Genomic DNA, 13,414 nt, shown 5'->3' with positions numbered 1-13,414 from the left:
GTGGCGGATTTTTTCTTCCTCAGGCATGGTAGAGTTGATGCGGTTGCATAGATGCAACACATCTTCAATGTAGCCCGTGTAGGTCTCACCTGGTTGCTGCGCACGGTGACGTAAACGGATCTCGGCTTGAAGCTTGCGTGCCGCAGGTCGTCCAAAGACGTCCGTAATAGCCGCCTTGAATGCAGACCACGTAGTAATGTCAGCTGCGTGGTTATTAAACCACAGTTGCGCGGTGTCCGCAAGGTAGAATGTGACGTAGCCCAGCTTACTTGGGTCGTCCCATTTGTTACTTGCGCCGACTTTGTCGTACCTCGCCAACCAATCTTCGACGTCCGACTCAGTGGAGCCCGTGAAGATAGGAGGGTCTCGTTGAGGATACACGGCACCGCAAGTGACATGGACGGTCGAAGGTCCCACCTGGAGAGGCGTCTCGGTGGCCATGTTCGTGTGACGTAGAGGGGGAAGCGTACGGGAGCGAAGTTCCAGGTTTGTACGGGAGTCCACACACCTCCATCAGATGTCACGCAGTTTATTCAAGTACAGACCTACTGGAAGGCCGAGGAACGCCAGAAGAGCGAGGAACGCCAACAGGCCAAAATACAAAACAAACGCAAGCTCGGGTCGCGCGCGTGCGCCAACGCTGTGGCTTGCCGTTTCATGCTGCTTCGTCGTCGTTCGCATAGTTCCCTACACTACCATTTTTCTTTCCGTTGCTCGCAGCGTCATCCTCCATTTAAGCTGAACCCTCTTTGCAAGTCTCCATGTTTCTGCTCCGTAGCTAAGAACCGGAAAGATACAGCTGTTATATACCTTCCTCTTAAGGGATAGTGGCAATCTACTTGTCTCTAGTTTGAGAGTGCTTGCCAAATGTTCTCCACCCTATTTTTATCCTTCTAGTTACTTCAATCTCGTAGTTCGGCTCCGCGGTTATTACCTGCCCTAAGTAGACATAGTCTTTTACAACTCCAAGTGCACTTTACCTATCTCGAAGCTCTGTTCTCTTCCGAGGTTTTTATACAATACTTTCGTTTTCTAAGGATTAATTTTGAGACCCACCTCTGTGTGCTCTTTGTCTCCGTAATTATGAGTTGCGATTCGTACCCCAAGTTACTCAGCAATGCAATGTCATTGACGAAGCGCAGTTTTCTAAGGTACTCTACATTCGAACTGTTCCCATTATATGCATCTGAAAACCTCCTATAAGACCGTGGTAAATAGCATTGCGTAGATTGTATCCCCTTGCCCTAATCACTTCTTGATTGGTATTCTGTTGCTTTTTATCACGCACTGTGGCAGCAGTTGATCTCCTGTAGCTCGTTTCGAGGATGTTTATATATGCTTCATCGACACCCTCCTTCCGCAGTGTTTGCATGACTGCTGAGGACAGGAAGCACCAAAAGGGAGAAGGCAGGGAGGTTAACCAGAAAGACATCCGGTTGGCTACCCTACACTGGGGGATTAGAAAAGCGGACAAGAAAGATGGGAAAGAAGGAAGAGAGAGAAAATAAAAAAGGGGAGAGACTGACAGTAATTTTCTACTTAATTAAACGCCTTCTCGTAATCTATGAAGGCTATGTATGGTGGTTGTCTATATTCTGAGCATTTCTCTATTAGCTGATTGATAGTATGAATTTGGTCGATTGTTGAGCAGCCTGTTCGAAATCCTGCTTGTTCCTTTGGTTGATTGAAATATAGTGTTTTCTTAACTCTGTTAGCAATTACCTTTGTAATGGCTTGTATATTACGGAGAGCAAGCTGATCGGCCTGTAATTCTTCAAGTTCTTGCCATATCCTTTCATATGTATTAGGATGATATTAGCATTCCTCCAACACTCTGGTACTCTACTACCTTATGATCACTTATTTTGTATGAAAAATAATTAACGATAAGTATTGAACGTGCGTTTGTAGGATCAAATTGCGAAATGTCTGCACAATGACACAAGTTGCTCGACACGAGTTGGTTTTTTTTCAGTCGGGTAAGATTATGATTAAGGCAGAAGTCCATAAAATCTGCAGCCTGCAAGTTATCTGTAGCTAACAGCCTAATAGTCCAATAAATATTAGAATTACTGTCACCGAAGAGGAGAATCCTTACAATATTGTGCCTTTCGTCAACCATACTCATGATAATATTCAGGTTTCCCGAAAAACTTAGGATGACTATTTAAGGGCCTGTCCGTCTACGTTAAAGCGGTGAACTATGTTATACGGCGCTCCCCGCAAGGCGCTACGCCAATCTCGGGGGAAAGATCAGCGTCTTCTCAGCATTATTCTGTCAGATGAGGCAAAGGGCGCACTCAGCGCCCGGCTCATTGCGACGCGTGTTCAAGCGGTGCTCTCCCACGAGTATTGAGTCCCGTGTAGCGTAGACGGCTGTGCGTGCGGGCGCTTGTCCCACACCAGGGGAAAATTATACGTCGTGGGCTTTCACCGGAGTGATTGCGTTGTAAGAACAGTGCACGCGGAGCCCACTTTTCTGGCAGAAGAGTAACTGCTTGCGCAAAGAGCGCCCTTTTAAGAGACAGCGAAATAAGTATGGCACTTGCTATTTCGCACTCGGCTGTACCTGCGAGCCAGTTTCGGGCGGCTTCTTGTTTGAGGATTTTTTCAAGTGTCGGGCTGTGGACTTTGTTAGTTGGCTGTCGTGATGTGTATGTTGTTTTTGTGCGTCATGTGTGCATTGCCATCTTTACTTTCCAATAATGCGGATTCCATCTTATTGCCCTTCTTGACGTGACATTCAAACTTTTTGCTATAGAATACATTCAGCCTTGCGGTGAAGCTGTCACTTTTTTATTCAATGTTACGTTATCTGAATGTTCCGAATGCCCGTTTTGATGGCAGTTTTATGTTGATAGTATTTCTTTATACGTGGTGGAATATGTAATGTCGGCGACCAAACGCTTCCTTCCGAAAGCACTGCAGGAGCTGGACTGTGTGGCCGCATGTGGTCATCAAGAAGAATAAAGCCTAGTGACTGCGTTTATCTTCGGTAGCTCTGAACTGCCTTTAGTGTACCTTGAATAATCACGCAGCACGAGGCTTCAGTAATGGTCCATGATAGGTTTTCCAAATTTCAACTAGAGAACAAAGTCTCCTCTCTTGAGAAGGTCTTCTTCCGCGTGACCTACCTAACGTGAACGCCCACTTCATAATGGCAGCGCTGGAGAGTCAGTAAAGCGGTGCTTATGCGCTACGTTTGTGATGGCTGGCCAGCACAGGGGCGGATCCCGAGAATAAGTTTTAGGAAGGGTCACTTGAAGTAGCAACAGGAGGGGGAGAGCAGTCCTGACTTTTTTTTTTCACTAGCGCGAAAATTCCACCATACTTTAAATACCGTTCATGTGTGCTCGCAGTTCACTCATTTGTTCTAATTGGGGATCAGAGGTAGATGACAAGTACCTAAGAGAAGGGGGCTGACGCAGGCTTAGGGATAGGGGCAATCCGCCCTACAGCCCCCTTTTGAATCCGCCACCCTTGAGAACAAATATGGCTCATAGCGGTATCCAAGTGTCTCAGCCTCGATGGTCTGAGAGATGACCGCGAAAATTTAAGGAAATAATCACTCTATACAGAAACTGCGTCTGGGAGATTTTCTCCAATTGCCTGAAGAACTTGCTGAATAAGATTGTTGGTTGACACTCGCTTTCTTCTCTGCCTCCTGCATAGTGAACTTCAGGGCGTCCTGCTCAAATTTCTCACATCATGAGGCACCTGGCTGTCTCATAGATGTCATCCTCTACACAATATTCATCTCATTATCGATGAATATGCACTGCATTGCACCTCCCAGAATGAAAAAAATTGAAGAACAGCAGACTCTATCCACTAGATGGCAGAGTGTAATTTGAGGCATGTTTACGCGTACAAGCCCACTATGCGCTCACTTCTCAGAGCTGCCACGTCTTGCAGTAAGCTGCCAGGGTGGAAAAATCGCGTAACATATGTGCGCTTTGCGTCATGGTATTCGGCACTGACAGGCTTCGTATATGCGATCTCTCTGTTCGTTTTCTATTGCGGTAGCACATCACCTCTCCTATGCAATGTTTTGTATGTTGTCGTTTTTGTTCTTACATCGTTATTTCTTTCTTTTGTATCACCGTTGACGCAACGTGGGCAGAGCTGTACTTTACTGAGTAAACTGACAAGATACGTGACGAAGAATCAAATGCTTGTGCAAATAAAGTAAATAAAAATAAATATTGATGGCTAACCTCGGGCTCGATAAGTGCAACAAGCAGCCAGGGTATTCGTTGACCATGCACGGAAACCAGCTGAGTTCCACTTCAGCGTTCTGACCACGGTAGCATGTCTCCAACAGTTGTTTATCCTGTGGCTCCTTGTCAGAATGCACGTCCAGTTGAAGGTGGTTGAGGCCAGGACCTGGTGAATGATTGAGAAGCCAAAATATGCGTATAGCTTTCGATTATCTATGCGATGCCAAAAGTGAGCATTTTACGCAGACATGGCAAATTTATACTACTTAAAGTCTCGTAATATATATTGTATTCATTAACGGAGATCATGAAACGGAGATATTGATCCCGGTGGCTTCTTATGAGGTTCATGAGCAAGGAGACCAGAGTTTCGATAAAAATGCAGCTTCACACTAAGCAGTTTTAAACTAAATACGCAAGCTGTGTGCTTGTTAAGTAGCGGCTCGTTATTTCCGAAAAAAACGACATACGTAATAAAAATTGTGGCATAAGATGTACCCGTGGGGCCCAGAATCAAATTTGCGAACATTTTAAAAGCATATTCTAAAACTACATTTTACTAAAAGCGGCACGCTGAAGAGATAACCGATTTTTTATACTGGTAAATTTCTATTTCAGGATGCCAAAATCACCACACCTGCTATGATAAGACGCTTGGTAAGCGAAAAAACGCGTAAAAAAGTGGGTGTTGAAGTCATCTTCGAATCCTTAATCCATCAGACATAACGTCATAAATTTCTATGACGTATGATAGAACCTACGTCGTTCCTGATGGGTAATTGCGAAATTAGGAAGGAGCGACGTTGCTTATTGGCCGAGCTGGATCAAGTCAATCATAGCCAATCATATACAATCATATACCATCATAATCAATCTTTTTCTCTTTGCCTGTGAATTTATACGTGTGTCCCAATCTAATGAACTACTTATGGAAGAATATGCTGTGTCCTTGTTCTCTCGCTCATTTAGTGTCTTTTTTGCATTGCACCACACTATGACTGATATAATGAACATGAAATACGGTATGAAATACACAGTATAATAGGACGAGTGACGAACTGCCAATTAGGCTTTAATAGATGATAGTGCTTCGGTATAACGTCATTTGGCCCCACCGTAAAGGGGCCTCACGAACAAAAAAAACAGTCATAGCAACAACCATGAATAATACCTTTCGACAAACCAAATCGACACCTAGTTGATCCAGACGCGTATGCCAGTAGCCGAATTACACTAAAGACCCATTGTGATAGTTATTAACAAGTTAGTAAACACTTTGAGCCCTCAATAGACCATGACACTGGGGATGTTTTCCCCAAATAGGTCCAAATATGCGGAACAATATGCCTACTAAAGCGTGGTAGAATATAGGCAAACACAGAGCAAGAAATCAACGAGGATGATGATGTGCCATACAATAGATGATCAAGAAGTAAACCCAGAGCAATGTAATTAAAAAAACTAAGGGCTATACACAATAGCCTGAACGTGCTTGTTGTGTTCAAGATATCCGGAACTTAAATAGCTTTCGTGTGGAAGCAGTTGCTGCAGGCAATAAAACACCCTCATAGAAGGGCATGGCGGGACCATTAGAATGCATCAGCCTTATCTCTTCACCTTTTTCATGCAGTTCTTGGTGTTTCTGCTACTACAGCTGACGGTATAAAACTAGTCAGCATCCGTTACCCGTGGCAGCATCACACAGATACGTGATGAAGAAAAAATTGCCCGCAGCTTCCCTCGGGGGAACACTGAGGAGGATGCGGAGCATATAATTGGTTAACGGGGTGTTAAAGTGCGACTTACTTGGGTCGATGGCTAAATTGGTTAACGTGGTTGTGAAATGGGGTGTTAAATTGCGACTTACTTGGGTCGATGGCTAAATTGGTTAACGTGGTTGTGAAATGGGGTGTTAAATTGCGACTTACTTGGGTCGATGGCTAAATTGGTTAACGTGGTTGTAGGAGGGGGTGTTAAATGAGTGAACACGTACACACGTATGCGAAAGGACGGCGCTGGTCGAAGGGACGTCGATCATTGTGTTTGTGGATTCGTTGGAATTCATTTCACCGCAACCTTGGACGTTGACGCGCCGTACAAACCAACCGACGAGCGGCAACTGAGCGAGCGAGCGCCGACCTTGAGTATATATAGAGCGCGACGGCGCATGGACTGTCAGCTGTTGAATGTTCTCGAAGGAGAAGCGCGCACGCGGCACAGATGGCGACGGCGCGACGGCGCATGCGCGCGCGTCAGCTGTCGAATGTTCGAGAAGCGGCGCGGACGGCGCGGACGGCGCACTAGAAGGCGCGAGTATAAGATGCTTCCGCATTTAAAATTCCTCGTGCCATCCAAGCCACTGATACAGAACAACATCAGCTGCGCTGCGCGTTTTGTGACAGCAGCAGCCAGTACCGTAGCTGGAATCAATGGTTCCCTATTGGCAAAGCTGGAATCGTGCATATAAAAGACGCACACGAAGGCTGCTCGCGCAAAGGTCACAGCGGGACCACCTAATTGCATATGCCTAATCCGTTCACCTTTTTTATGCAGTTCTTGTTTATTCTGCTACTATGCAGACGGGATACAACGAGCCAGCGTCTGATACTCATGGCAGCAACACGCAGATACGTGACGAAGGTAAACTTCTCGTGACATTCAAGCCACTGATACAGAACAACAACACCTGCGCTGCGTGTTTTGTGCTAGCGGCCGTCAATACCGTAGCGGGAATGAACGGCTTCCTGATGGCAAAGTTGGCATCGTGGCATATAAAAGGCGCACACGGAGGCTGCTCGCGGGAAGGGCACGGCGGGTAGACCAAAATGCATACGCCTATTCTGGTCACCTTTTTCATGAAGGTAAGGAAAAATTTGACAAGTGTTTTTGGTCAAATAATGTGTTTTTGGTTGTCCTGCCATGGCCGAGGCTGCTTTTTGAGCTGCTGTGTGAATGTGTTGAAGGTTCGTTTAGCCGAATCAAATTATTATTAGGTGGCGACAAGGAAACTATCCCGGGTGCCGATATCAATACTGTCTCGAGACAACTCCCACTGATTTCTGAAGACCTGAAGGAAGTTAAGCAAGAGCAATAACTTGGAATTCAATAAAACTTGGAACTGCTTACGTTATTACATAGTAAATTAGCGGCTTGTATTAGTGACCTGGATAGTTTACAGAATACCAATGTACCCTTGAACTTATGGTAAATGAAAATGATCTGGAAAATCGTTCAAGAAGGTCAAACCTCGTCAATCATGGTGTGGCTGAGAGTGAAAAAGAAATTGATGGCTCCCTTGAAGAGGTTATATATGAGACAATTGTCAAAAACATTCTGAAAATGAAACCTGTTGCCTGCGAATAATTTACAGACTCGGGTAACCAGCAGCCAAAAAATACAACCGATAACTGTGAAACTTGCCGAAGTTCCAGATAAAACTGGGGATTTGAAAAACTGCCGCATGCTGAAAGGAACCAACTATTCCATATGTGAAGATTTCTCAGTCCGCAATCGAGACGTAATTAAGAAACTACGGAGGTTCGGCAAAGCAAAAAGGGGAGCTGAAGAATGTGTTTGTTTAACATACGGCAACTTAACATACGACAATAAACATATGACAATAACATACGACAATAAACGGTGAGCTGTATTACTAAGAAGGGGGCCATGGGAGTGTGGTACCGATAAAGAGGCACTCGGGCATCCCTAGCTCGAAAAAAAACAGCAAATTGAATCGAAGACACTGTGCTCACGAAAAAATGCGAAATGAGTTTCATATATGTAAATGCACGCAGCGTTGTTAATAAGGTAGATTTCCTAGAATTGGTAAAACTTAGTCTTGAGCCTGATTTCGTTGCTGTAACATAAACATGGCTGACACAGAATAATATGGACGTTGAATTGACCCCACCAAATTACTCCGTAGTGTGAAAAGACAGACAGAGGCGTGCCGGGGGCGTTGCAATTTATAAAGGAAGCTATCTCTTTTTCCAGACCTCCCGATGTAGAAAATGTTGAAGCTGTCTTTTGCAAACTACTATTTGCCCAACATCCTGTCAGCTTGGGGTGCGTTTACAGCTGTCCGACATCTGATTGTAGCGTCACATGTTCGCTATATGAATATCTACAACGTCATGTGTCATGTAGCCGGCTAATCTTGATTGGTGATTACAAGCTACCTGATATTGATTGGAATCCATGCACATTTTATCAGTATCTTCCGAAATAATCAGTGATATGATGTTGCATAATAATAACATTCAGGCTGTCACCCAGCCCACGCGTGTTATGGGAACTACATCAAATATATTTATTCTGACATTTCCCAGTTATCACTTTCCACTTGACAGTATATATTTACAAATTTTTCGAGGTATATCAGATCATGAAATAATATACTGCACAGTCGTTCACAAACACCTGTCCCTATATTTTAAGAGTGCAGCACATTTTATGATTTTTCACATGCTGATGACGTCAGTATTATCGATCACCTATTTTTTGAATAAACCGAATTTGAAAACCTTTCCACGCACATTTCTGTAGATGTAGACCCTCTGTGGACAAAGTACACACACATCGCATTTTTTAGTCTTAAAAATTATTTGCCAGTTAGGTCTAGAAAAGCAAAGAAGTCGAACCCAAAGAAAACGCGAGAATAATTCACGCTGAAGGAAAAGTAATAAGGCTACACAAACCACCTAAATTAAAGCCAATGCACTTTGCCACGCACGCACCTAACATGTTCATAAGAGATAAGAAATCAGAAATAAGAACAGCTAAGTGCACCTATTTTTCTAAGGCTCTTCTTAATTTGTTGAATAGTGCACCACAGAAGTTTTGGAATTTCCTGAATCTAAAACATCATGACAGCCCCGCCACAAACAGTGATAGTGACAAAACTCTATAGATTTTTAACAGTTATTTTAATCGGTATTTACCATCAATAATGGAAAACAACCAAATATAGTCCCGTGTGACGGACACCTATCAAGCCACTTAAAGTCACTGACACAGGCCTGTTGTACCTATTGTTAAATATTGACGACAAAGAAAGTGATTAGAACCTATAACATAGCGAATATGTATCTTACGAGATATGCAGACTGGAATGCTAACTACTTGTGCCATATCTTTATTAGATCATAATTACGTGCTCACTTGCAACTGAGTGGAAAATTGCAAAGATTATCCCCGTGCATAAATGTGATTTAACATCAAAGGTTTCTGATTTCGAGCTCATATACCTAATATCTACAGTATGCAAACTTCTGGAGCACGCAGTGCCTAATTACAAACATATACCTCGAACAGGAATCTGTTCTGTCACCCTTTCAACATGGCTTCCGTCGTGGTCTTTCTACAGTCACACAAACACTAGAATTGACACACGACATATCACAAAGCATAGAAATTAGAAAACAAACTTGATTTTATTGGACTACTACAAGGCTTTTACTTGTGTGCCACACACAAAAAAATAAACCGGAAGCTTGAATGTACGATAGGTGAAGGCTCTATCGTCGAGTGGGTAGAGAACCACCTGAGTAACCGCTTGCACTTTCGGCAGATCAATAACCAAAATTTTTTAGCATCTGTTTCATCGCGAGTTCCTCAGGGCACTGTACAGGGTGCTGTTTTGTTCCTTATGTAGATCAATGATTTATTTTCCAAAATAAATATTGACATCCGGCTATTCGCTGATGCTTGTATATTGTACGGAGGAATTATTCCACTGATGATCATCATGTACTAAATGCACTGGAATCTGTTTTTTCCTGGTCTGAGGAATGGCAGATAATTTAAATTCCAAAATAACTGTAACGCTCACTGTCTCAAGAAAGAAAGAAATATCTGATTTCACTTACAATAATAATGACACAACTCACTCGTGTATTCGAGCAAATGTATTTAGGCATCACTTTAGCACAGGATATTCAATGGGAAACACACATCAACAATATAACCTCAAGTGCTCTAAAGCGCCTTTTCTTTTTGCGAAGACGCCTTCATCTAGCGCCCCCAAATACAAAGCTGCTAGCATACAAGATGCTTGTTAGAGCCGCATTGAAGTACGCCAATATTGCGTAATTTCCCTATACAAAGGAACTAACTGCAAGAATTGAAGGGGTGCAGAAGAAGGCAGTAAGGGTTCTATATAATAATACAACTTAACAGATTCCCCTACGGAGTTACTAAATAAAGCTGGTCTACTAACACTACAAAGTCGGGCGAAAATAGCAACATTAAATTTTTTGTTTCAAATAACTAATGGGGACACAAACATTTACTCGTAAAAACTGCTCTCTTGCAGTAGTTCAAGACTGACACATTACAGGCACTCGCAAACACCTAATGAATACACTTCAAGCTCTAATTGTTTTAAATATGCATATTTCCCACACACGTAAGAAAGTGGAACCGACTGAGTCCTACTGTTACTAACGCCTCATCTTTACCCGTGTTCCTAGAGAGAATAGAAGCAAGTGCACATGCTGCACAGTTTCTGTGCACATAATTATAGTTTTTTCCTGTCTTTCTTTATTATGTGTACCCTCGTACTATGTGTGCGCTCCCTGCAAATAACTTCTTCGGAGATCGACAGTAACGCTGAATAAAAATAAAAATAATTAGGTAAAACGAGAGAGTACGTCCTCCGAACCTACAAGAAGTATCTCTACATAGAAAAGTATCGTCAAGATATAGATTCATTGTTTTGCGCTTCTCAAAGATGTCAGAATTTTGACTCTTGTAGAGAAGGCGCCGAGTTGTATCAGAAGAAGCGCAAGAACAATTTTACTGACTGTCGGCTCATTTCGCTTGTGAAGTTCCGCTTAGTCATGGGCGAATATACGTCAGTCAAACAGGCCAGTGCTTCAATATTGGGGTACGAAAGAACAGAATAACGATTCGGAATGGTACCTGGCAGACCACTGCTGAAGAAGTGGGTATGCACCAAAAATAATAGCAAAGTTTTCAAGACAATAGTCTTTATTTAGGATACATCAATGCAAATAGATTCAGCCTGTCTATCTGCCCGTCTGTCGGTTAGTCACCCTGTCCAACATTTGAGTCACCAGGTGAAAGTTTACCTTTTCTTCAACAACCAGCCATCTTGATTTTGTGGCAATGTTTATACTTGTTTAAAATGCATCAAAAAACTTGCAGATCGCACGTACAGTGGAAATCGGTGATATGCGAAGCACGAAAGATGAAGGTTAATATGTCACTTTATAATCAGCACAACGTCACGGGGCGGACGTAAACTATGCCTTACATGACTTCCATGTCACGATTATCATGTTTGGACGTTTCATTCACCCTCGTCGTCTATTCATATCAAGTGATACCGAATTTCGTATACGTAGAGCTGACGAAACGGCCGTGAGCACGCTATGAGCAAAGCATGTAGTCATGTTTTACATGACACGCAAGTCATAATTATCCTTTCCGGACGTGTAATTCAACTTCTATTGTCTATTTACGTCACCTGATACCTAATTTGATATATGTGGAGCTAGCAAAATGGCTGTGAGCTGGCTGTGAGCGTAGCCTGCAGTCATAATTTACATGACACGCATGTCATGATTGTCACATTTATACGTCTCCTTTATCTTCGTCGACCATCCGCGTCACGAAACACCAAATTTGGTACATGCGAAGCTAGCGAAATGGCTGCGAGCACTGTATAAACGTAGCGTGCAGTCATACTTTACATGACACTCATACCACGATTATCTTGTTTCGACGTGTCATTTAGCTTCATTGTCTGTTCATGGCACGTGAATCTAAATTTTTGTATATGTGGAGCTAGCGAAACGGCCACGAGTGGGCTATGAGCGCGGTACGTAGCCATCTTCATACATGACATGGATGTCATTATTATCGTGTTTGCAGCCGTCATATATCTTTGTCATCATTTCACGTCACGTAATACCACATTTAGTGTATCTGAAGCGCACCGTGAGCACACCATGAGCGTATGGCCTGCAATCATGATTTACGTGGAATGCATATCATGATTCTCACGTTAGAGTCTGTCAGTAATGTTGGCCTTGCAGTCATGTCATACTGTATAAGTTTTGCACTGTGTCATGCAAACGAAACCACAGTAAGAGCAGCAACGCCATGAAATGCAAATGATATTATTCATGACATACATGTTATGAATTTCAAGTTATGAATACTCACTTATGATTGTCATACAGTCATGGTATGCCACACCAATTTTAATATCGATACCATTATCTAACGGCCAGGAGAGCTGAAAGTCCTCGGCGGCTAGATAGATAGCTAGATAGATAGATAGATAGATAGATAGATAGATTGATTGATTGATTGATAGATTAATAGATTGATAGATAGATAGATAGATACGCTCAAGGTCACCAATTTCGCTAGAAGACGTTTCGCATTTAAAGGGAAATTTTGCATGTTTGAGGCGCCACATAAATACGTAAGTGTTTGGCGGTGTGTCGGTTTGTTTTAAAATTCATAGATACGTAATAAAAACAGTTTTGTGAATATTACAGTGCACTAACAATGCAATGCTGTGAACAATATATCAGCATTTTCGTAGGCTTCAAAAAAAATTCTGGGGCTTCAACTAGAACGACCTGGTATTGCCACCTACCAGTGGTTCTGCGTTCTAAGGAAGCTTGGTTTCCTTTAAATTACTACCAGATAGCGCTATATATCATGCAGCAACTCCCGACAAAATGCTGTCCTCTTTCGACGTCCTTCACAGCAAATAAAAAAAGCGAGCAACAACTTGGAGATAAAAATAATGCAAGCGTTTCTTACCAACGAAGCTCGCCATGCATTATTCACTCAATTTTTAACACAATGATGTTCTTGGAAGGTGGGGTATACATTTTAGGTTTTTCGTTGGATATAGCTGGATTTCAATTGTTCATCATCTTTTGAGTGGCTGATGAACTTCGTTTTTCCAGTTTCGCTCTTCTGTGCTGAGTTTGGAGAGCATGCGCAATGGAATGTTTGAAACAAAGCTAGATGTGCCCCCTAGCATGTTAAACTGTGACATTGTGTCTTTAAGTGTGACTCGACTATTGACATGGGGGAGGGTATAATCAGCTATGAGCAGGTACAGTTTTGTTTAGAAATAGCACTCATATTTGTTGCTATTACTGTTTTTTGCGCGTGTTGATTTGTGGGAGTGATGACATGTTACAATC

At 42.7% G+C, this 13,414-nt stretch overlaps 1 protein-coding gene and 1 long non-coding RNA gene across 4 annotated transcripts in view; one reads left to right on the top strand and one right to left on the bottom strand.

The window, feature by feature from the left end:
* Positions 1–13,414, bottom strand: part of LOC119161150 (rifampicin phosphotransferase) — a 586,004-nt gene that overhangs the window by 423,302 nt on the left and 149,288 nt on the right. For all 3 annotated transcript variants that reach the window (XM_075890885.1, XM_037413539.2, XM_075890884.1), the window contains exon 10: positions 4,218–4,386. In XM_075890885.1, coding sequence (XP_075747000.1) covers positions 4,218–4,386 — 169 coding nt within the window. The remainder of the gene's footprint in view (positions 1–4,217; positions 4,387–13,414) is intronic.
* The window catches only part of LOC142804208 (uncharacterized), a 60,464-nt gene continuing 54,044 nt past the window's right edge, over positions 6,995–13,414 (top strand). Inside the window, exon 1 of the long non-coding RNA XR_012894512.1 lies at positions 6,995–7,081. This is a non-coding gene — a long non-coding RNA (uncharacterized LOC142804208). The remainder of the gene's footprint in view (positions 7,082–13,414) is intronic.

Source organism: Rhipicephalus microplus, chromosome 3 (genome assembly GCF_043290135.1).
Source record: "Rhipicephalus microplus isolate Deutch F79 chromosome 3, USDA_Rmic, whole genome shotgun sequence".
Lineage (NCBI taxonomy): Eukaryota > Metazoa > Arthropoda > Arachnida > Ixodida > Ixodidae > Rhipicephalus > Rhipicephalus microplus.
The sequence above is the reverse complement of the archived record's forward strand: the minus strand, read 5'-3'. Positions and strand labels throughout refer to the sequence as shown.